At 27.5% G+C, this 24,712-nt stretch overlaps 3 protein-coding genes across 5 annotated transcripts in view; 2 read left to right on the plus strand and 1 right to left on the minus strand.

Moving 5' to 3' along the window:
• LOC101236105 (GAS2-like protein 2A) overlaps window positions 1–1,226 on the plus strand; it is a 33,942-nt gene extending 32,716 nt beyond the window's left edge. For all 3 annotated transcript variants that reach the window (XM_065807319.1, XM_065807320.1, XM_065807321.1), the window contains one exon: window positions 241–1,226. In XM_065807319.1, coding sequence (XP_065663391.1) covers window positions 241–884 — 644 coding nt within the window. In that variant the 3' untranslated portion in view covers window positions 885–1,226. The remainder of the gene's footprint in view (window positions 1–240) is intronic.
• Window positions 1,227–7,049: 5,823 nt separating this feature from the next.
• On the plus strand, window positions 7,050–9,465 carry LOC136085807 (uncharacterized). Its single transcript, XM_065807322.1, has 2 exons — window positions 7,050–7,121; window positions 7,603–9,465. Exons 1-2 carry the CDS (start codon window positions 7,051–7,053, stop codon window positions 8,459–8,461), a joined length of 930 nt encoding a protein of 309 aa, XP_065663394.1. The 5' UTR covers window position 7,050; the 3' UTR covers window positions 8,462–9,465.
• Window positions 9,466–13,462: 3,997 nt separating this feature from the next.
• Window positions 13,463–24,712, minus strand: part of LOC101241294 (serine/threonine-protein phosphatase 6 regulatory ankyrin repeat subunit B) — a 56,288-nt gene continuing 45,038 nt past the window's right edge. The window contains exons 11-15 of the mRNA XM_065807323.1: window positions 20,434–20,865; window positions 20,203–20,308; window positions 15,610–15,777; window positions 13,898–14,141; window positions 13,463–13,596 (exon numbers count right to left, since the gene is read on the minus strand). Coding sequence (XP_065663395.1) covers window positions 13,923–14,141; window positions 15,610–15,777; window positions 20,203–20,308; window positions 20,434–20,865 — 925 coding nt within the window. The 3' untranslated portion in view covers window positions 13,463–13,596; window positions 13,898–13,922. The remainder of the gene's footprint in view (window positions 13,597–13,897; window positions 14,142–15,609; window positions 15,778–20,202; window positions 20,309–20,433; window positions 20,866–24,712) is intronic.

A 24,712-nucleotide genomic window follows, 5' to 3' on the forward strand; every position in this document is an offset into this window, starting at 1 on the left:
TACACACACACACACACACGCGCACACACACTAACACACACACACACACACACACACGCACACACACACACACACGCACGCACACATATATATATAAATTGATATATATATAAATTGATATATATATAAATTGATATATATATAAATTGATATATATATATATATATATATATATATATATATATATATATATATATATATATATATATATATATATATATATATATATATATCTTTTAGTCAGTAAGAAAACAAAATGCAAAAGTCAAACAGAGCTAAAGTCTATTTCTCGGAAATTATTTGACGCACAAGCTCAAGTTAATACTTACTCAAATGACAGTTATGAACCAAATACTTGTCTTTGTATGAAATCCTCGAGTCAAACTAACGTATTCTATTGTGATACTGCCAGCCAAACAGATTTTTCAAAAATAACTTCACAGAATAAGTTATTAAATGGACAATCACGAATTCCCGTTTTTATGAGATCTCGGACTGCTGATGCTATTATTCGAAATTCGACTCAAAGAGAAAAAAGTAGAAATTCATTTGACAGAGGCTTGCCTTTACAGAGAAAAAGAAATTTAACAGAATCTCAGAAATTAATTCAAGAAAAAAATTCACCTAAGTTAACTAAAGAAAAATCAGACTTAACTTCAAAAACGATGCGAAATAAATCGAACTCAATATCACTAAGCATGAGAAGAGAAACATCAGATTTAACATCTTCAAAACCTTTATTAAGAAGAGAAATATCGGACTTGACTTCATCAAAATCTTCTTTGAGAAGAGAAAAATCAGACTTAATGTCTTCAAAGTCTTTTTTAAAACGAGAAAAACTAAAAACTTGTCTTCAAAAAAACCAGAAACTTGTTTTCGGTTAAACAAACTTAGTTGACCTCTAAAATTCAAATCTGCCGTATTTACTCAACAATCGTTGAAGCCAAACTTGCAGCCAGTTCAGGCAAAATTAGTTTAATAAAGTTAAACAAAACAAATTGCAGAAGAAAAAAAGCAACTATAAAGGAAAACAACGTTTTCATATACGATAGATGTTCCATTTATTAACTACTGGTAATGGTTGTTGAGAACAAAAAAAACTTATCCGTTACTTTATTTTAAATGTCATTAAAATATTTTTAATTGAACATTTTGAAACAGCATTTTGATGATTAGAATAAGTGTCTATGTAGACATTCTTAAATAGTATACTTTTCAGAACAGCAGTTATATTAATATCTGGTTTTTATAGTAGATATATGTATATGTATATATATATATATATATATATATATATATATATATATATATATATATATATATATATATATATATATATATATATATAATTGTATATATAAATATATATATATATACTCATTATATATATATATATATATATATATATATATATATATATATATAATTGTATATATAAATATATATATATATACTCATTTATATATATATATACATATATATATATATATATATATATATATATATATATATATACTCATTTATATATATATATATATATATATATATATATATATATATATATATACATATATGTATATATATATATGTATATATGTATATATATATATGTATATATATATATACTCATTTATATATATATATATATATATATATATATATATATATATATATATATACTCATTTATATATATATATATATATATATATATATATATACATATATATATGTATATATATATATATGTATATATGTATATATATATGTATATATATATATATATATATATATATACTCATTTATATATATATATATACTCATTTATATATATATATATATATATATATATATATATATATAAATGAGTATATATATATATATATATATATATATATATATATTTTTACATATATCTTAAAACAGTTTAAAGCGCAAGAAATTTTACAAACGTATTAAGTGTTAAATTACCAAAACTGTTTATTACCAAAAGTGTTTACAATACCATAACTATACGATATAAATCTGGTTTGCCATTTTTAAATTATTTTAACGATACAAAATTTATATATTTTTTAACTCAAAGTTTTAAAAAAATATTAGCGAGATTCGAATTTTAAAAAAAAACCTTAAAGACTCATGCAAAAAAAATTTTACCCACTTTTTTTCGCAACACCAGGGGGTTCATCTAGAGTAAAATTACTCTTAGATTTAGATTCCAAAAGTGGTAAAGTGAAGACTCAGATGTGCCCTAAGACTATTCTGAATTAAAAACTGCAAACTTTCTTATTTGTCATAATCCTTCGTACCCTTTATTTTTAGACAATATTTTATGGAACATAAACTTAATTACTGTATAGTATATTGGGTTTACCGATTACTTTGTTGTTGCAACCAATTTAATAATTGTTGCAATTAAATTTATAATCACACACACACACACACAAAATCGAGAAAAATGTGAAGTTCACTACTAAACATGTAACTCATAATTTTTATTTAAGAATAATTTACTTTTGTTCCACTCTTTGTATGTACGAAAGCATTTTTCGATAAAATGCTCCGCAATGTTCGATAAAATGCTCCGCAATGTTCGATAAAATGCTCCGCAATGTTCGACCGTTATATCTTGAAACTTGTGTATAATTAGTTAACTGAACTTCACTAGTAGCACCATCACGAACTTCATTGCTTTGCCAAACAGAAAATATATTTTCGATTGAATTAAGAAAGGAAAAATATGGTATACTGGTAGATACTGAATTTGAAATGCGCTTATTTCTTCGTAGGTTGTAAACTATCACTTGGTTCACTCTTTACCCTTTATTTTACTATAAACATTTCAATTATGACGTAATAAATAAAGGTGGAATTTATTAAGGTAACATTAAAGTGAAAAGTACACCACTCTCTTGCCGCGTATCAATGACTGACCTATAACTAACTTTTCTACCATCTTATAGCCATCTTTCTACGACCAAAGTGTCATCTTTCTACCATCAAAGTCATGTAAGTATAGTAAGCATATTTGCTCTTAGTGAAGGTAAACAATCTCTCAGAAGCACAAGTCATGAATGTGATTTTTCTAACGCAGTAGCTGCCAAAAACTCGCAAATATTATTAAAACACTTTTTGGAAACCGGTTCAGATAAAAAAAGGGTTACAGACATTTTGAAGTCCAGTATAATCCATAGTTTGAAACATAGACAGAGTTACATAAGGTTACATAAGGTTATCAATGCTTTTAACGAACTTTTGATACAATTCATGTACAGACTTTTAGCTTGTCATTGTTTTTATGCAGTTCTAAATAACTTTTCTTGCAATATCAAATAATGAATATATAAATAATAGAAATACCAAGTAACGATTTTGGGATAAATTAAAACCGTCCAACCGTGTGTAGTCCTAAAAATAGATAAATTTGGGTCTTCGTGCTAAATTATTGTTTTATTAAACGCCTCTGTTATTTTATGTTTTTATTAATGATATTAAATTTGATTTATTTTGCATAGTTCTTGAAGTTAAGTCTGATTTTTCTTTACATTCAATATTCTTTTTGTAAGTATATCGGGCCATATTCTATAAAAAATGATGTGAAATTTGTTTCGAGGCCAAAAAATATCATCATTTTTAGCTATTTGGTAAAAAATTAGATATTTGGACAAAGCTTCATCTGCTACACCATTTTATTGACGTGTGTATCAAGTAGTCGAAGCCAATGTGTACTATGAGATGGAATGCATATTACTTCATTATCTATCTCTACTGCTAGTTCTATTGCTTTAATAGTCACATGACTTTTTTGACTGCTTAAAAATAACAATACCTTTTTTCCATCTACTTTTGTAAGAAACTTTTTAAAATGGTGTAAAAGGTCAGTAAAAATTTCTTGATCAAAACACCGATTTTGCTGCAATGTACTTTTGTACCCAAAGAAAATTTAGATGCATCTGGAATATTTGCTCCCTTAAACATAAAAAATAGTAGTAAGCTGTCTTTTGCAATGACAGTGATCAGGTATGTAATTAGTGTGCCACGTTCACTAATAGGTAACCTTTGTACCCCACGAAAGTCGTTTAATGCAATTTAATGTAATTACATTTACAGAGACACTTGGCACAGATGAAAGGCTAATTTCATCACAAAATAAATTAAATTTTTATAGTCTTCGATGTCAAGCTATTCATAAAATGGTAGTAAATCATTAAAAAGTGTCTGAATGCGATTCTCATAAAATGCTTCTGCTCTTGCTAGAGAAAGCCCTTCAGGAGATTTCAGTGTCATTTGAGTGTGTCTTTAACGGAATAAGTGAAACCAACCACATGATGGCAAACATTTACTATGCCAACTTTTTGGAATATACTTCTGTAATAAATGACGCCGACGCAAGCTTTTGGCGTAGAAATAAGCAGCAGATCTTTACCACATTATTGTCAGAGAAAATCCTCTATCAGCCATATAAAGTAGTCTTTGAACAAAGGATTCTTCTTGATTTTAAAATAAAATTGTTTTACTACCTATACAATATGTCTAATATTTTCACCGTAAATATTTTCACCGTAATTTATCAGTCAACGTTGTACGTGGAACATTAAACTGTTTGCTGCACTGCAGCTAGACAATTTAATTTAAATTAACTTGAATTTAATTTAATTTAAATTTAATTTAATTTAATTTAAACTATATCAGCTGCAGCTGATATAGTTTCTCCATCTATGAGCAACCTGAATAATTTCTGCATTATAAATTTTTGTCGCTTTGGTTTATAATTTGGTACCACCTACCAACTTTAAAAAGAAAAGTAGTCTTATTAAAACCCATCGTTACACAGTGGGCCAGATGGTGGACAAAAGTAAAAAAAAATACATTCTCAAAAATTACATTATTATATACCATTTTATAGCTTAAACGTTCAACTTTTATAAAATGTATATATTTTTGTATAACTATTATGTCGTATAGCTATTATGTCGTACTTCTAAGCTATAGAATAAAAAACTTTTTGTTTTTTTTAATTTTTTTTCGAGTTTTATTTTTTTTAATTTGATACTATTTTTTGTGTTATAAGCATAAAACAGTTGTCATTTTTGAAGCCTCTTTTTTTATTTCATACTTTAATAATATCAAGTATTATCTTTCAAATGATAAAACCAAGTATTATCTTTCAAACGAGCTATTGCAACACTATTTTGCGCGTAAGTTTTGTCAAATAAAATAATTTCAAATGACTGCAAATTTGACGTACTTTTTTAAGTTAAAATTTCACATATATAGTCAAATACTTTTTCGGTCCAAGGTGGTCCAGTAATTTGAGACTTAAAATACATTGTTCAATAAGTATATTATCAAAATAAATTTGGTTTATAAATCTACGGATGTTCACTGGGTCTCTAATAGTGATTTTTACAAGTTAAATGATGTATCCGATTTTATATAACAAAAACATTATATGTATTTTACTTTAAATGGTTATGTAATAATTGGGTTTCAAGATTTGTGAAGATTTGAGATGAGACAAGATTTGTGTCACAAACTTGTTTTAATATTAATAAATCCTAAAATACTTATTTATAAGATTTTGTAAATATAACTTATATTTTTATTGAGTTAAAACATGAAAAATATTGACATTTATTTATATATAATACAAGAAAACTTAAAGTTAGCTAATCCTTATATTTTGGATGCAGTTATAAATGGCATGAACTAAACTGCAAATAATAACTTGTCGAATTTCTTAAAGCATCTTTGACAATTTGTTTTGAAGAGAATAACAAACAATGGCTACAAAATGAAATCGGTTCAATTTGTAATTAGTAATAAGAATACTTTTCTAACTGCTTCTATTGATAAAGATAACTATGCTCTTATCCAATTGAAGTATCTAGCAGACTTAGGGTGAATTTCAATACTTCAAGTAGTAAAACAAAGAAAAGAAGACTGGCGCCACTAGTTGCATCTTTTTCATCTTCAGAGCTATTGCTTGCATCAGTTTGTAGTTTGAGCCAAGATGGCAAAAAAAAGAAGCAAAAGCTGTTTTACAATTATCAGAGATTTGGTTTGAAAACTAATTTTAAACCAAAACTTTTATGTTACTATACACACTAAAAGGTTTAAGCTTTAGGTTCCTTTTTATATGGATTAAGTAGTAGATTCATGAAATATAAAAAAGAGCCCTTATACTGCATAAAAACGACTAAAATTATTAATTGGGTATGTGTTTAATTTTTCATAAGCATAAAGTAATTTTCAATCATACTGCCACATTAATATTAGTCTAGTTTATAACTTTAATGTTTTAACAAACTTAAGCTAGTAGCTATGAAAATCGAACTGTTGCCAGGCATTTAAAAATTCCATACTAACACTACATTTATAGTATGAAAATATTAAATGTGGTAATTGTGGGAGTAATACAATAAAATTATTACTTTTATCATGTTTATATTTATTCTGGTTAATAGAATGTGTGGTTGCTAAGTAGTTTATGTATCCATAGCAATCCAAAATTAAAACTAATGTCACAATTAAAACCGCAATCCTCAAATTGGTAAACAGTGGCAAAATGGTCCTTAAAACTTTTTCACATGACGAGTTGTTAGTTTTGCCTAGAAAAAGTGAATTCTGGCCCACTGTGAGTTCTTTCAAATTATGTATTTTATTAAAAAACATTAAAAAAAAACAACACATAAAACAGTCAAAAAGTATATTTTAACATACATACTTAAGTATATCTACAATACATACATATCGTCCCCTCAGTATTATCTTGTTCTATCTACAATATTTTTTTTTTTTGCAAAAACCAATTTTTATTGTTTAAAAAAGTATAATGTATTATTTCCACTTATCAATAAATTATTACCTTCTCTGCTTCGTCAAGATTTATTCAATTTGACTTTGTTCTAATTACAATTTTATCGTATTTTGTTAGTTTTATTCTATTTCACTTTTTTAAAACATTTTAGTATTATAATGTTCTAATGCCCAAATCTGCAAATCAATGTTGTAGCGCAAGTCACGTGACTTTTTATTTTGATATTTTCAAAATGTCGTCAAGTAAATTTATTGGTTTAGTTACAAAAGAAACAGTTGACTTTGAATTACTTAATACCGACTCGTAAGTAGTTTCTATTACTATGGTAATTTTAAAATTTGAAAATAAAAAGGAAAATTTTATTTTTCCGATAATTGGATTCCATTTTATGTCCTTTTAACGATAAAATAGTCAACTATTATATCGTGCATTATCAACTATTATATAAATATCGTGCATTAAAGGGTTAAAATAACTTAAGACTAGCTCTCATACACAGTACTAGTAGTTAACTAACTATAAATCTATATGTATAACTATATATATATAACTATATGTATAACTATATATATTGTGTCTTTAAATAACTATATATATATTGTGCAAAGTCTTTAAGTAAGACTAAATTCTTTATATTATTTATTTCCTAACTGTAAAAAAATAACTTATATTATCCTGCTAATTACGATGCTTATGAAATTCCAATTGTCATTAATTTTTGATTTTTTTTAAATATTATGTTGTTTTTAAATGTAGCTAAAGTTTATACTTCTTATTTCTACAGTGTCGATTCAAGTTTCCACAATAAGCTACTACATACGGATTTAGAAATAGTTGTGCCAATAGAGCAACTCTCGACAAAAAAAAAAGTTGGACGTAAAAGAACCAGAAATCCAGATAGCTGGAAATGCAATGTCAATAAAAAAAGGCGTCAAGCTGGCCAGGAGTATAAAAGCAGGAATAAAGTGATAAGAAGAAAGAGAGAGATCAATAATGAGAAGGACTGTACTAACTGTAAATTTAAATGCCACATTTATTTTCTGCAAGAGCAACGGGAGTTACTATTTAACAAAATTTGGGGACTCAATGATGACCTCAAAGCACACTTTTATAGTGAAAATACAACACGTATTGTGAAAAAAACTAAACGAACACTTGCAATTTCATTGAGGCGGCAATACTCATTTGCCTACTTTTTTCACCTGGCAGGGATTCCCATCAGAGTTTGCAAACCTTTCTTTTTAAACACTCTTGACATAAGCCAACAAAGAATTTCATATTTTTATAAACATTTCCAAACAGATACAAACACGCCTACCCCAAGAAAACAAGGTAAACATACAAAAAAGAAAATTCCTGACGCGGTCAGAGATGGCGTTAGGAAACACATATATAGTATTCCGGTTATAGACTCGCACTATTGCCGTGCTAATACAAATAGAAAATACTTTGAGTCTGAATTGTCTATTAGTCGACTGTATGAGCTTTACCAAGACTTTTGTCAGCAAAAACGATTTCAACCGGCTAAAAAGCACTTATACTCTGAAATTTTTTTAACTGAGTTCAATATTTCTTTCCAGCAAAGAAAAAAAGATGTGATAAGTGTGAAATTTTTAAAATCAAAAGTGCTGAAGGTATTTTAAGTGATTGTGAACGGGCTCAGCATCTAAGTCATATTGAACAAAAAGAAGATGCACGCGAAGAGCGCAAAAAAGACAGACAGTCAGGACATCCTGTTCTCTGTTTTGATTTACAAAATGTTCTAACAGTTCCCAAGGCTGAGATATCCAACTTCTTTTATCATAGGAAGCTGTCTGTTTATAACATGACAGCACATCTTTCTTTAGATAAAGATGTTTATTGTTGTATTTGGTCTAAAAGCCAATCTGGCAGAGCCGGAAATGATTTGGCATCTGCAATCCTACGAATTTTAGAATCTGTGCTTACCACCCATCCACAACTTAAGAACCTCATTTTATGGTCAGATTCTTGCGTTCCGCAAAATAGAAACAGTATTATGAGCACGGCAATAAAGCATTTTTAAAATGCTCATCCTGATGTTGAATCTATCACTCAAAAGTTTTCTGCAAGCGGACATGGCTGTGTTCAAGAGGTTGATGCGGTTCATAGCAGCATTGACCAAAAATTAAAAAAAACTGAGGTATACAGTCCACTGGGTCTGATCAGAATACTAAAGTCTGTTAGGCGACAGAAACCTTTCAATATCCTGCAGATGAAAGATGTTGATTTTTTAAATATTCAAGCTGGAGCTAAAAGCTATAACTTTACCAAAGTGCCCTTTACTCAAGTAAAGCAATTAAAATACTATTCCAATCATCCTTTTACTGTTTCATTTAAAACAAAACATGCAGACGGCTTCACCTCAGTTTTTGCAGGTGCCCAATCATCAAGAAAAAAGAAATCTACAGCATATCCCATAACTGCACCAAAACTGTCAATTTAGACCAAAAAAAGCCACTTACTTTGAAAGAAAAGAATGAAGATATTAAAAAAATGATGCCCTACATGCCTGAGATTGATAGAAATTATATGGCAACTCTTTGTGTTTAGTAATTCATGTGCATCTCCCATGTACTTTTCTTAATTATTTTTATGTCTTAATATAATTGTTTCATGAAAAAAAAAATGTTTTACTTGAACACAACCAAATAATGTCTAAAACAGGGGTGGATCCAGGTCATTGTCCTAGGGGGGAGGGGGTTATATGACCAAAAAAAATTTTTCAGCTAAAACCACTGTTTCATTTGATCATTTTTCTAACTAAGTTCAATAATTCTTTCCGGCAAAGAAAAAAACATAGGTGTAATTAGTGTAAAATTTTTAAAATCAAAAGTGCTGAAGGTACTTTAAATGATTGTGAACACGGGCTCAGCATCTAAGTCATATTGAACAAAAATAAGATGCACGCGAAGAGCGTAAAAAATGCTTATAAATTAGTTTACTAATAAATATATTAAATGTGTATATAACTATCCTTTTTTTTGCCAAAAATTCAAATGTTGCAAAAAAATATTTTGTATTTTTATTTTTTTTTTAATTTCTATCAATAATATTTTGAAGATTGATAATTCTTAAGATGGGGAGGGGGGGAGGGGAGGGGGAAGTGGGATACTCCCATCTTTGTATCCGTCCTTGGTAAGAAATACATTCAAAACATTCATCAAATAAGACATTTTTGCATGTTTGGACAAACTATAATTAAAAAAACCCAAAGAAATTGACATAGAACATTATACAATTTTTGTATTTTGTAAAGTTTGTCAGTAATTTGTTCTATCTCAAAAGTCAAAAATTATTTTTTTAAACACTAAATACACAATAATTTTCTAAAAATGGTTTATAAGGGTATTATATATTGACCTTGACATTTTTATAATAACAAAATTTGGTGCAAAGTTTATTTTGAACATTTTTAGGGCTTTTGAAAATTCAAATGCCTTTTTTTCGAAACCATAGTTTAGCGACATAGAACAAGACAATACTGAGGGGACGATATGTACATCTGTTATTTATTATTATATATAATAAGTGTATTATTCTTATTTTCCTATATTGGTTCGTACATATATATATATATATATATATATATATATATATATATATATATATATATATGATATATATATATATATATATATATATATATATATATATATATATATATATATATATATATATATATATATATATATATATATATATATATATGTATGTATATATAAACTCTTTTACGTATAAGAGTATAAGTACGTATAAGTATTATATATATATATATATATATATATATATATATATATATATATATATATAAACTCTTTTACGTATAAGAGTATAAGTACGTATAAGTATTATATATATATATATATATATATATATATATATATATATATATATATATATATATATATATATATATATATATATATATATATATATATGTATATATAAACTCTTTTACGTATAAGAGTATAAGTACGTATAAGTATTATATATATATATATATATTATATATATATATATATATATATATATATATATATATATTTTTTAATTTTTATTTTAGGTGCCCCAAGAAGTCCTAACGGTCTTGTCACAGAGCACCGCGGAAGTGCATTTAACCAGGAAGTTCACGCCTCCTTCCTTACCGTGACGCGAGAATTTGTCCAGAGCTCGTTTCGAACCTGGATCTACATATATATATATATGTATATATAAACTCTTTTACGTATAAGAGTATAAGTACGTATAAGTATTATATATATATATATATATATATATATATATATATATATATATATATATATATATATATATATATATATATATATATATATATATATATATATATATATATATATATATGTATATATAAACTCTTTTACGTATAAGAGTATAAGTACGTATAAGTATTATATATATATATATATATATATATATATATATATATATATATATATATATATATATATATATATATATATATATATATATATATATATATATATATATGTATATAAACTCTTTTACGTATAAGAGTGCTCAATGATCAATCTTTTAGACCGTTTCTAAACCAAATGATGAACTAAGTTATATACATATTTATTTAAATCACTCCAAGCATTTTAAAGCAACTATATAAATTGTTCTCAAAAAACTCTTGGTGAAATTTTAAGTGTTTTTGAATCACTGTGCAAAACTGAAAATTTTTTTTTTTCAACTTCAATGTTTACTCGCAATATTTAGAGAATAATCGATGGAAAATGTATAAAACATTTAATAATATTCTACAAATACCAGTCAAAAAAATTTCAAAAGAAACCATGCCATATTTTAAAACTTCCTGTCCTCAAATTGTTATAATTCTTATGTATTACTATGTCCTATGTTACAGGTTGGTACATAGGAGAGAAATGAGCCTTGAAGTTTGCCTTTCCAAAAATTTGGCGAGAGCTGACGGATCACTCAAGCAACTGCTACTTCAACGTGGTAAACCCGAAAAATTGTCGCATCGGCAAAAATGCCCCTCAGATTGTTGATCCAGACATATCCTCTTCCATCGCCCTAGTACCACATAGCCCTGATCTGCCTGTTCCGACTCCTCCTAAGCGGCATCAGCCATCATCAGGAGACAGCAGCAAGTCAGATAGCGAGGCAGATACTAGAGATATGGATTTCGATTCCGCAGATGAATTTGGAGATAGAAAGCCGTACTTCTCTAACCAGAAAGACGTGAAAGATTTAATTAGGGACCACGGGCTAACGAAATCGAAGGCTGAGCTTCTAATATCCAGGCTCAACCAGTGAAACTTGGTTGGTGATAGCGTATAAATCACTGATCAGAGGAAGCGGCATCAAAGATTCTCCAACTTCTTCAGTCAGCGTGATTGGCTGTGCTTCTGCAACGATGTTGTCGGTCTATTCCATGCTATAAGTATCGCATGTAATCCTACTGAATGGCCCTTATTCATAGACAGTTCATTCCGGAGCCTCAAAGCCGTGTTGCTTCACAATGAAAACAAATACCCGTCTCTTACAATGGCCTATTCTATACATCTCAAAAAAGAGTGCACCAGTGTCAAAATGTTGCTGAGTGCATTAAAGTATGACAACTACGGATGGGAGGTCATCGGTAACTTTAAAATGGTATCATTCCTCATGGGTCTTCAAGAACGTTTCACAAAATTTACTTATTTCCTCTGTCTCTAGGAAAGCCATGACACTAAGGCGCATTACCGCATAAAGGACTGGCCACAATGAACCATGTTTTCTGTTGGGAAGAGCAATGTGAAGTGGAAACCGCTGATAGAATCTCATAAAGTGCTTATGCCACCGCTGCACATCAAGTTAGGCCTTATTAACCAATTTGTCTATGCTCTTGAAAAAGAGTCAGCAGCATTTCAATACCTCCAAGATCTTTTTCTAAAGCTGCTTGAGGCTAAGGTCAGGGCTGGTATATTAGTCCGTTGAACAGGACGGAGAGAGGGGCTTGGAGCATTTTCGTTGCAGTTCTTCAGGGCTTCCTAGGTAATCACAAAGCTAAAAACTATATGGAGTTGGTGAAGACTCTCATAAAGAATTACTAATAATTGGAAAGATCAGTTATGACACTAAACTTTAACAAATTTTTTGAAGTCTTTTTAAGATTTGAATTAACAACCCTTCCCCTCCATTTATTAGGAACTCCAGGTTTGTTAAATCTCAGAACATATTTCCGACCCTCCACTTTTTTATGACCCCCACCCCGTTTATTAGGCACCTTAGAGTAAACACATCGCAAAGTTTAATAAATATATTTTACTTGTATAGTTTATATATGCTAACAATAAATAACAATGTATTATAATATTATAATTATAATTAAATAATGCCAATAAACACGTGACATAAATACATTCCAAAAGGCTTAATAAATATATATTTTATAGTTTATATATATAACAGAAATATGTATATATATATCATTAAATACATAATATAAATACATTCCAAAAAGATTAATGAATCTAAAAGTTTAAATGTATATACATTTTATATGCCAGAAATAAACGTGTCAATAAATATGTACAAGCCACGACCGAAGTAGGGATTGAGGCAAGGAGATGGCAAACTACCTATCCGCAAAATTTTTAATTATTTTTTAAATATAATGATTTCTTTGATATATATCGCACTTGCTTGAAAATTCATTTTATAGGGAAATTAATTTTATCAACAAAATAGTCCCAGGAAAGACGACATCTTCCGCAACGTTAGTTTTCTAAGAAAAAAGATATTTTAATTACATATAAAAGAAATCATGTTCCAAGCAAAACTATTTTATTTTTTCCACAACTTGCACTATTTTTACTTTTATCTAAATAGCTTTGACGGGGCGAAACTAATTACGCATATAATCAAAACCAAAAACATTGATGAATCTCTGCAAAAGCAAAGCGGGAAAATTCTAGGAATTTTTTTACCTTACCGATAAGACTAGTCGAACTTTGCTATATCAATGTTTAGTCATCTTATCAATATATGAACGATAAAAAGTTAAAATTAATTTAATATTTATTTACCGTTAAATTTAGTTTTCAGAATTACTCAGAGATGCGTCGCGCTCGGAGGATGTATAGGAAGAAGAGAAACATGATTGGTCAGATTTTTAGGTTTTTCTTCTAACATACTATGATTTTTATTTAAGAGCGGCCATGATTGTTCCAGAAATCGGGAAGAATGTTCTTTGATTTTGTGATTGTTTAACGAATATGTACGATTTTGGCTATTACGAGATATCTCTATGCGCCTTTTAGAATTATATATCTTGAAGAGAAAAAAAAACGAAGTGATTTAAATACAAATATTATTAATAATAATACTGATAATAATAACAATAATAGTAATAATAATAAAAGTAATAACAACAACAACAACAACAACATCAACAACAAAAATAATAACAATAACAACATTTAAATCACAAAAAAGTTTATTTATTTAATGCTGTTATTTTTGTTGTCTTTTTTTACTATATAAAACTAAAATCTTTCTATTTTCTACCAAAGATAAAATGTTTGGTAGAAATTGAAAGATCATAACAAACCGTTGGTGCAAGATATATCAAAATAAATTAGTCTAATTTCTAATAGTTAAAAACTTTTATATACCTTATTGATAAAAAATGAGTTTAATTAAAAAAAGAAAGAAAAAAAATACGTTTATAACATTAGCAAAAAATAAACAAATCAAATAGATGTCTATTAAACATTTTCAATACCACATCTATTATCATGGATTCTACCATATTGGTATTTACACTAGTCTACACTATAAACATTATTTAACAGACTGCCGTGCCAAGACTTTAAACTAAGGGCTATTAAACAACAATCAGATAAATATTTAAAAATAAATTATGGATTAATAAAAAAATAATTTTTTTATACCTTCGCCGTCTAGATACCTTTGTTGCGTTTATAAGCAAGCTATAAAGCAATAATTTGTTCTAATCCCAAATTTAATTGATGTTAATTGCTTATTTAGTAGCATTAAGACTTATTGATTCTTAATTTATTATTTATGTACTTTTAGTTTCATATTTTACAACTTTCTAATTCAGTACAACATATAGGATCTCTATGACAACAATGTATATATGGGTATACAATGATGAAGAACAGAAACAAATATCGAGGGTACAATATACATACTTGAGGAACAATATACTACAACATACTTGAGGAACATTCCTATAAAAACTTGAAGCAATATTTAGTCATTTTGAAAAATAAGTTAACACGAATTTTTCTAAATTATTCAAATCAAATATTGTACGCTATTTCTATCGATTTGAAAAAATATTTAAATCTCAAAATCTGAGTCAAAGGTTTTTATTCTGAATTTTAATAGCAAAAGAAACCATTCCTTTACTAACTATGTTGTAATCATATAATCAATAAATCGCTTACAACTTTATTTGCCATAAAAACATTTGCGAAACATAGCGAATGGGTTTCATTGTTATGAAATAGAGTTAATATTAAATTTCTAAATACATTTAATTTTGTTGAGATTTATTATCATGATTATATTTAATTGATTTATTTTGCTTGAGATCTATTATCTCAATTAAAACTAATCAATCAAAATTAACCAAGTTCAAAAAATATCTTAACATCAAACATGCATTACATGTATAACATTAAAACATGCATAATATTGCATTATTTCCTGGTTAACTGCTATGGGGTTATATATTAGGATTTTAGAAATTAAATGGGAAAAATCTCACTGAATGTTTTGGCCATTCATGCTGCTCTTCATTGCAAATAACATCATTTAAAACTTTTCTCTCAGGGGGTTTAGGCTGTTGACTATTAACTGCAATGGATGGTCTTTGGTTGGATGGTCTTTTAAAAATATTTTCTTGGAAATCTAATGCCAGTTTGCTTTCTACAACCTGTAAAATTGATATCATATATATATATATATATATATATATATATATATATATATATATATATATATATATATATATATATATATATATATATATATATATATATATATATATATATATATATATATATATATATATATATATATATATATATATACATACATATATATTTCCACATACATAATACATACATACATACATACATATATACAGTATGTGACAAAATTGTCACATACTGTATATATGTATGTATGTATGTATGTATGTTTGAACAAAGAAACAATTATTTTTTTTTAATAGAAAAGCTGCGAAGAAAAATGAAATTTTAGTTTTATTAATTAGATTTAAGACTCAGCTAACTGAAAATATTGATTTTTATTAAATTTAAAGGATATTGAATTTTTAAAAAATTTTTTACATGAAGAGCTAATGGTGACAATTTTGTCGCAAATGAAAGTAATTGATGTAATTGCCCACAGTTAATTACACTTACAACATAAATTAATAGCTTTATGACAAATATTATAAAGTTATCAACTTTTAAAAGGTTTTAAACGATTAAGCATAATTTAAAGATTTTGTTTACAAAACAACAACAACAAAAATATTGTTATTATCATCATATAGAAGATAAATCTTGAACTAGAAAAAAATATTGTGAAAAGACCTAAATCTGGAAAATCTTAACATGAAACCGCTGCTGAATATAGGAAGTCTCATAGTCTTATATATCAAATTGGGCAATGGCTTACAGGTAAATAGGGCTAAATGTGGTCAAAATTTTTTTTTACATCAAAAGATAAAAGAACAAATGCTCATCTAATTGCTTCTGGAGAGTTTAAAACAGCAAAAGATGTTTCAAATTTAATGAATAACAGCTATAAGGCTCGTGCCTATGTTCGGACAGTCAATCTAGAGCTCAAAAGAGTTGGTTTTTGGTCTAGAAAGAAGATCAAGAAGCCATTGTTGGTTTCTCATTGACTGGATTTGGTCAGATGTAACATGTTTGGATCAGATGGTTCAAGATATACTTGGAAAAAGGCTAATTCACCAATAATTGCTCAAGATTTTACATCAATCGTTATATAAGGCAGAGGAAAACTCTTGTTTTAGCTCATGGAGTCAGTGAATTAGTGAAAATTAATAGAATAGTGAACGCTGATAACTATATCAACATCCTTAAGGGCAGATATTTCAAGACACTTCCAAAATGAGGCAGAACTGTATGCAACACGATGTTCATGCAAGACAATGACCCCAACATAAGGGTGATAAAACCATTAAATTTCACAGGTTTTCTATTTAAAAAAATATAAATTGTTTCTTTGTTCAAACATGGTGACAATTTTGTCATATATATGTGTCACATATATATACATATGACAAATTTGGCACATATATATGCATGTATGTATGTATGTATATATATATATATATACACACATATACAATATGCATATATATATATATATATACATATATATATATATATATATATATATATATATATATATATATATATATATATATATATATATATATATATATATATATATATATATATATATATATATACATGCATATATTTGTAGAATAAATTTATACCTACAAAATTAAACTTATTAATTTCTAAAATATAACAGGTTATTTTGTGAAACTATTTAAAGTAAAATTTTACTTTAAAAGGGTACCTTGACATAAAAAAAAGTAAGTAAAAAGTATAAAACTCAGAGAAAAAGCAGATTTTTACTTGAAAGACAAACAAATTAATAATTATAACCTAAATAATGCACCCAATGGTCCAGATCACATTTCAGAAATCCAGATAATACATTGTTTTAATACCATTCTTAAGTGTCAATAAATAATGGCTTTGTATCGAAATTGGATTTCCTAGTATTATATTTACTAAAATCTCTTAAAAATTGACTGTAAATATTAAAAGAAATGATTTTAGAATTGTTTATGACACAATAGAGTACTTTAGAGTACTATTCTACTTTATAATTCTACTTTAGAGTACTATTTTACTTTATTCTATTCTATTTTAGGCCCCCCCCCCCCTTGCTATATTTGCTAATAGAAAACATTTGCTTTATTTTTAATATCAACTTGTTTTTTCAATAGTTTTGATTAATGAAGGTAACAGCCTATGAATTGTAGTTTACAAAATAATGTTATTTACCTATAGACACATTTAATAACATGAAGCTTAGAAACTTTAAAAACAAATAAATTACTTTGTCACCAAAAAAAACACAAATTTCAACCCCTTGCAGACCTAATGATATCAAATGATATAACTTTTTTGTAAAAACATAGCTCCAGTTGTAACTATTTCAAGTTAGTTTATAAAATATAAAGAGATTTTTGTAACTTTTGTAGGAAAAGTAAGTCTTTTTGTAGTACTTCAATTATAATTAAATTCTTTATTTATGTATGCTCAATGATAAAAGTGCTTTTTAAACCTTTCAAAGTGGACCGAGGACGTCATCGTACACCAGTAGAGTGCAACAAATTTTGAAGTGAAACATTATCACAGAGAGAACAAATCCTACTCATATATATACAAAATATTCTCAGATGTCCAGCAAAGATGATTTTAAATGCCATAAATTATAAAGCAAAAGTAGAAAAATGAGGTGGAAAACGTAAAGAATTGTTAGATATGTTAAAAGCAAACCATTTTCAACAGGCAAGCAAGGTAAAGATGATCTTGAATTACAAGTGAGTAACACAACTATTCATAGGCACTTAAGAGAGAACAGCTTATATGCACACAGTCCACAAAAGGTCCCTTTAATGACAAAAAAACATACACTTAAATATTTGCAATACCCAAACCAACATCTGAATTGGGCGATCAAAGAGTGGCGCAACATATTATGCACCAATGAATCGAAAATCATTCTTTATGGAGATTCAAGACAATATTTTAGACAGCCAGCTAATACAGAATTCCAGAAAAAATATATCTTTAAGTCTGTGAAACATTATGGAGCCAAAGTTGCTAATCCAACCAATCAGCAGTTATGGGAAGCTATTTAACAAAGATGGTATGCAATACTCGCAGAAATATGTCAATACCTAGTTGACTCAATGGATTGGCATTGCAAAGCTGTTATCCAAAAAAAACGTTTTGCAATAAAATGCTAAATATTATTATATTATAAATATTTTTAATGTTTTAATATTAAAAATTTTTTTTCATGTTTAACACTTAAAAAATTATTATTTTTCTCCATTTTCAGATACCACTGATATTTCAATGACTTCAACCTTTTTTTTATATTATTGTTTTGCTTCTGAAATTGATGTGAATTTTTTTTTTATTCTATTAGATTGAAGTATCAAAATAAATTATAATTTTTTTTTTCAGTAATTAGTAAAAAGAAATTGCTCAATAGTATTCGAAAAATTTCAGGTACTTCTATTTTCATGCTGGATATTAAAACAACATTTTTTAAAAACATCTGCTGGCACCTTCTTAACCTTTTTCTATATAATAGAATAACACTAGATTAAAAATTTTTTGAATAAAAAATATTTTTAGGAGTCTCTAAAGACTGTTTAATTGTTAAATTGTACATTTAACAGGTCCCTCATTATTATTAAAAAAAAACACTATCCCACCAAAACAAAAAAGTTCATTAGATTTAGTTAGATTCAACCATTTGATGTTGAAAGTTTGTAAACAATTTACTTGCCATTATTATTTTGCTGTGTATCCTTATGAGGTTCTTTTTGAATTTGCTTTTAATATGCAACAAATAATACTTTAAAAAAAAAACTGAGCCATTAAGTGAAGTAAATTAAGGTTAATTGAACAGAAGCTTAGAACAAAATAAAAATACTATAGTAAAGCATTTGATAAAAGTAACAATAGTATATAAGCAATGCACAGGCAATAAAAACCCAAATCTCAGAGAAAGCCATAACAGATGTGTTAAAAGCAAATAAGCTAAAACCTAATTGCTTATATTTCAAAAAGCATAATAAATATAAACCGGGATTTTAATCTGGTAAATAAAGGTAATAATGATGCTAAGTTCATCCAAGAAAAACATTGAATAAAACCATGGCGATAGTAATGTTTCATAAAAGAAAAATATTTGCTTTTAACAATTTTTTCAAAAAAAAAAAAAATTGTTAAAAGCAATGTGGAGTTGAATCTCTAGCTTAAAGATCACCAGTTTAATTCATTATCCAAGCATGCTATTAATAGTTCCTTTCAGAACAAATAAAACCTTAAACAGTAAAAAAGTAACAAATAATATTTTTGTACAATAAAAAAATTAATTGTTTGTTCTTAGTAATTAAAAAACTATTACTTATTTTGCAAAATTAAAAAAATCTTATAAAACTAATAAATTATTAAAGCTAGAAGAAATCTTAAAAAATTGTAGAAACTTTAAAACATCTTACTTGTTTGCATTTTTGACCATCATCAAATTTAAAAGGTTTGCTATCTTTTCTCTCATCAAACTTTGCTCCAATTTTTACATTTGATATTTCTGTGGGTTTTCGGTTTCTAGGAACAAATTAGTGTTAACACATTTGTATTTTTATTTATTACATCTATTTTTATATATTATATCCAGCTATTTGCAGTACGTATTCTTAAAAATGAAGAAAAAATAGGTAAAACAGGATTACCTAAGATGTGAATGAGGAACAGGCGAAATAGAACCCTCCTCTGCATCAACATCAAGCTTCGTATCATCCAAATCACTACTGTCACAACTAGATTTTTTATTAAATCCTAGCAGTTTTTCTTCTTTTATATGAGAAAACTCTCCAAAGTGAGAATCTTTAATTGTTGATATGTCATTTTCAAAACCCTCTTGAGATATATTTCTCTGATAGGCTTGTAATTTAGGGGATAAAATTTTCAAAACTGTGTCATTATGACTGTTCTTTTGAAATTCATCTTCCTCAGTGAAGCTACTATCGTCATCGTCATAGTCTAAACCTTCATGTACATCAAAATCTTCATCCAAATTAGAATCAATTGACAAGCGTTTTGAATTTAAACTGATGTTTTCTTTAAGTTCAGGATTTTCAGTTCTTCCTTTGTACTGTTCAGTTCTGAGAAATATAAGATTATCAAACATTATATAAAAAAAGATAAAAAAAAAAAGTAAAATAGAATATTACAAATATTGTAATAATAAATATATTATTATTATTATATATATATATATATATATATATATATATATATATATATATATATATATATATATATATATATATATATATATATATATATATATATATATATATATATCAAAGGTGTACACTGGATTTTTAGATGTTTGAGTTTTGACACTTACAGGCATTGTGCAAACTCCAAACTTTTGTATGTTTATGCTTATATCAAAAAAACTCTTTGTGATCAGTTTTTATGACCCTGCAATGTTTACAGCCCCCTCAAATTGAGGGGGGTTAAAACTTTATATGGTCTTAGTTTTTGAAAGATTATTCCATGAAATTTGAAATTAGTTGATAAATGTAAATTTAAATAAAAATAGTAAAGAAAATATTTTATAAACTCATTGCTCCCACATTAAGGGCTGGGTGGTCACAAAAATTAGGGGTTTTTTGTTCCCAAGCTCTAATTACCCCAATTTTTTGCAAAACATTCTTTTTTGATATAAGCATAAACATACAAAAGTTTGGAGTTTGCACAATGCCTGTAAGTGTCAAAACTCAAACATCTAAAAATCCAGTGTACACCACTGTAGATATATATATATATATATATATATATATATATATATATATATATATATATATATATATATATATATATATATATATATATATATATATATATATATATATATATATTAGCCCCCGCCATTTCCACAAAATTTTTGATTTTCGAAGTTCCTCATTAATTATCTGCTGCAGTTTGATGAATATATAGAGAAAATTATAAACAATTTTTTTAAAGTTGAATTTACTACCTCCCCCAGTCTATTGAAATTTTTAACATTTTTTTCAAACCTCCTTGTTTTAGCGAAAAGTATTGTTTACCCTAGTATTTTGCGCAACTTATTTAAGACAACTTAATAAATTAAACTTAAAATGTAACATAAAATACTCACTCGGGAAATCTTAAATGTTAAAAATCTTACAATAAAACAGGTTTATTACTAGTTTTACCATATGTATAATTCAAGGTTTTGTTTGCGCACGATCTTAATTTATACCTCTAGGGACATTGTAAACATATTTAAGAAATTTTCGATTAAACATTGCACTTACTATTGTCTGGAATTTGGAAAATATATGCGATATCTCAAACAAGATCAAAAAAGGTTTCTTTGGTAGAAAAAATCATTGAAAAGCTACCAGATAATAAGTTGCCAACAAAAGGAGAAGTGCTTGGATATCTTCCTTATAGAAAATACTTTATGACATCAATTTCTAAATCTGCTAGACTTTAGGATGTTATTGCCTGCCCTATTTCTAAAATTTTTTTTACGCCTAAATGTAACGAATCTGGTAATTCTCAAACGAAAGAGAACAGCTTGATGTGTGTTACTAAAGCCTTAGTTAATATATGGGAAAAGGCTTCAATTCCAATACTGTGTAATAAACAAATAAGGTATAAATAATACTTTTAATTTCTAATTTTGACGGAAATAATATTGGTAAAATACGATAAAATGCTAGTAATTAACTTTACTTTTTAACTTATACGTATATCTTATAGGAATAACATTATGGAATTGAAAAATTGCAGAAGTAGATTACAAGCAAACAGAAATATCTACTGAGTATAAAAAGTCGCGCATAAAATTTCAGGAAGAATGCTTAATCTTTTCGATATTTCTCCTTCAGATGTTAATGACATAATAATGAAAACTAAAACTAAATCACTTTCAACCAGAAAAGAACATTGTATGGACGACCAAAAAGGCCTGCAAAAGTGGTCAATGGATCGTCAATGGATCGTAAGGACAAAAGTTATGAAAAGTTTATAAAAAGAAAGATTGCAAAAACAAATCAATTTCAAGCGAAAATGATAGGTCAACAATCGTCTGACAGCATTTTTCAATCAAGTCTTCAAAAACATTCTGATACTGAATTTGTAGACTCAGATGAGTTAGATATAGACTTTAAAGAATACAATTCAAAAAGAAAAAAAACTGACAATTTTGTAACGGTTTCTTTGCCTAATAATATAATTAAATCAACATCAATTGTTGCAAAAAGATACAACATTTCTTCAACAGGTCAGGTAGCTATAATTGCAAGTATCATAAATGCAGGCAATGGAGACTTGAACAAGTTTTCACTATCAGAAACAACTTCAAGAAGGCATAACAAAATGGTCTTAATGAATGAAGAAATTAAAATGAAGGAATCTTTTATCTCAAAAGCTAAACACTTATCTCTGACTCTTCACCTGGACACAAAAAAAATTTCAGATGTTCTAAACCACGGCAAAAATGTGGAAAGTTGGCAGTAATTGTAAGCTCACCAGATCTCAATGAGCCCCAGCTTATTAGAGTAATTAGAATTTCTGATGGATGTGGAATAACCCAGGCTACTGCAGTAAAAAAGATTTTAAATAAATGGAATCTTTTCGAAGCAGTTGATAGTGTATCCTTTGATACAACTGCTAGTAGTACTGGATGGATTAATGGAGCAATTATTGAGAGATGGAGTGTCAATTATTGAGGCAAACCATTAATTTGGTTAGCATGTAGACACCATGTTGTAGAATTCCGAGCTAAAGAAATAGAAAAAGCGTCAGGCAAAGTTACAACCAGACCTACAGACAATACATTTAAAACGTTACACGATAACTGGGATAAATGTTTGCTAAAGGAATAAACTATGAGAATATGAACAAGTTTGATTGGAAAAGTAACTGTGGAACATTTATTGAAAATAAGGTGAGATAAAAATATTTTAGAGAATTTAAACTGTTAAGACTTATTATTAGGAAAGAAAATATATAGCATTAATAAAGCATATTTTTTATCAACAAACAAATAATTCCTCGTAATTAATTGAATAATTATTTTTTCTAGGCTGATAAAGTCTTACAGTTTAGCAGTGAAGCTTTAAAAGAAAACGTATTTTCTAGAGGTGACTATAAGTACCTTTGCCAGTTAACAGTTGTATACTTAGGCGGATTTATCACGGGATTTCATTTTAAAAGACCTGGTGCCTTCTATCATGCAAAATATCTTGCTAAATCAATCTATAATCTTGTACTTTGCCTTTTTAGTCCACAGCTTGATTCAAATCTTTTTTTTGCAAACGATATGTCACATTTCACAGTTTTTGGTGAGTTTGTTGGTGTTTTTTATACTTTTTGGTTTTTAAAAGCTCCTTTTGCATGTACTGCTTTAGATATGGATTTACAAGCAATCAGAGATATGGAAAATTATAAAATTAAAAGACCTGATATTGCCCAAGTATGCACGTGATGAAACAACATGATTGGTACCACGACCAGAGGACAGTTATTTTCTCCATAGCTGACAAGGAACTGCCCAAAGTTAGAGAAAGTGTTGCTAGAAAGCTGTTTAACTCTGACTCTAAACAGAATGTTGGCAAGCCAAACTTTCAAGAGCAATACAAAAATCCAAATACTTCTTATCTGTCATCATTTGTAGGAGGCATGAGTGGTTGGTTTCTGAGAACCTTGGATTTACAAAGAACGATCTTGAATGGTGTCAAATTAGTTGTAAGGAATAGGGAAGATACAGCACTTACAGAAGATTTAAGGACTAGGTTTATAAACTACATGTAGTAAATGATCCTGCCGAAAGACCGCTAAAACTTATTCAAGACTACTCGAAAGTGAGCGTAAATGAAGCATTGAAGCAAGATATTCTTCTGTCAATAGCAGAGCATAGAGAAAAACGTTCAGTTAGTACCAAAGAAAATTTGACTAACTTTTGAAACA

Source organism: Hydra vulgaris, chromosome 10 (genome assembly GCF_038396675.1).
Source record: "Hydra vulgaris chromosome 10, alternate assembly HydraT2T_AEP".
In the NCBI taxonomy this organism is placed as follows: domain Eukaryota; kingdom Metazoa; phylum Cnidaria; class Hydrozoa; order Anthoathecata; family Hydridae; genus Hydra; species Hydra vulgaris.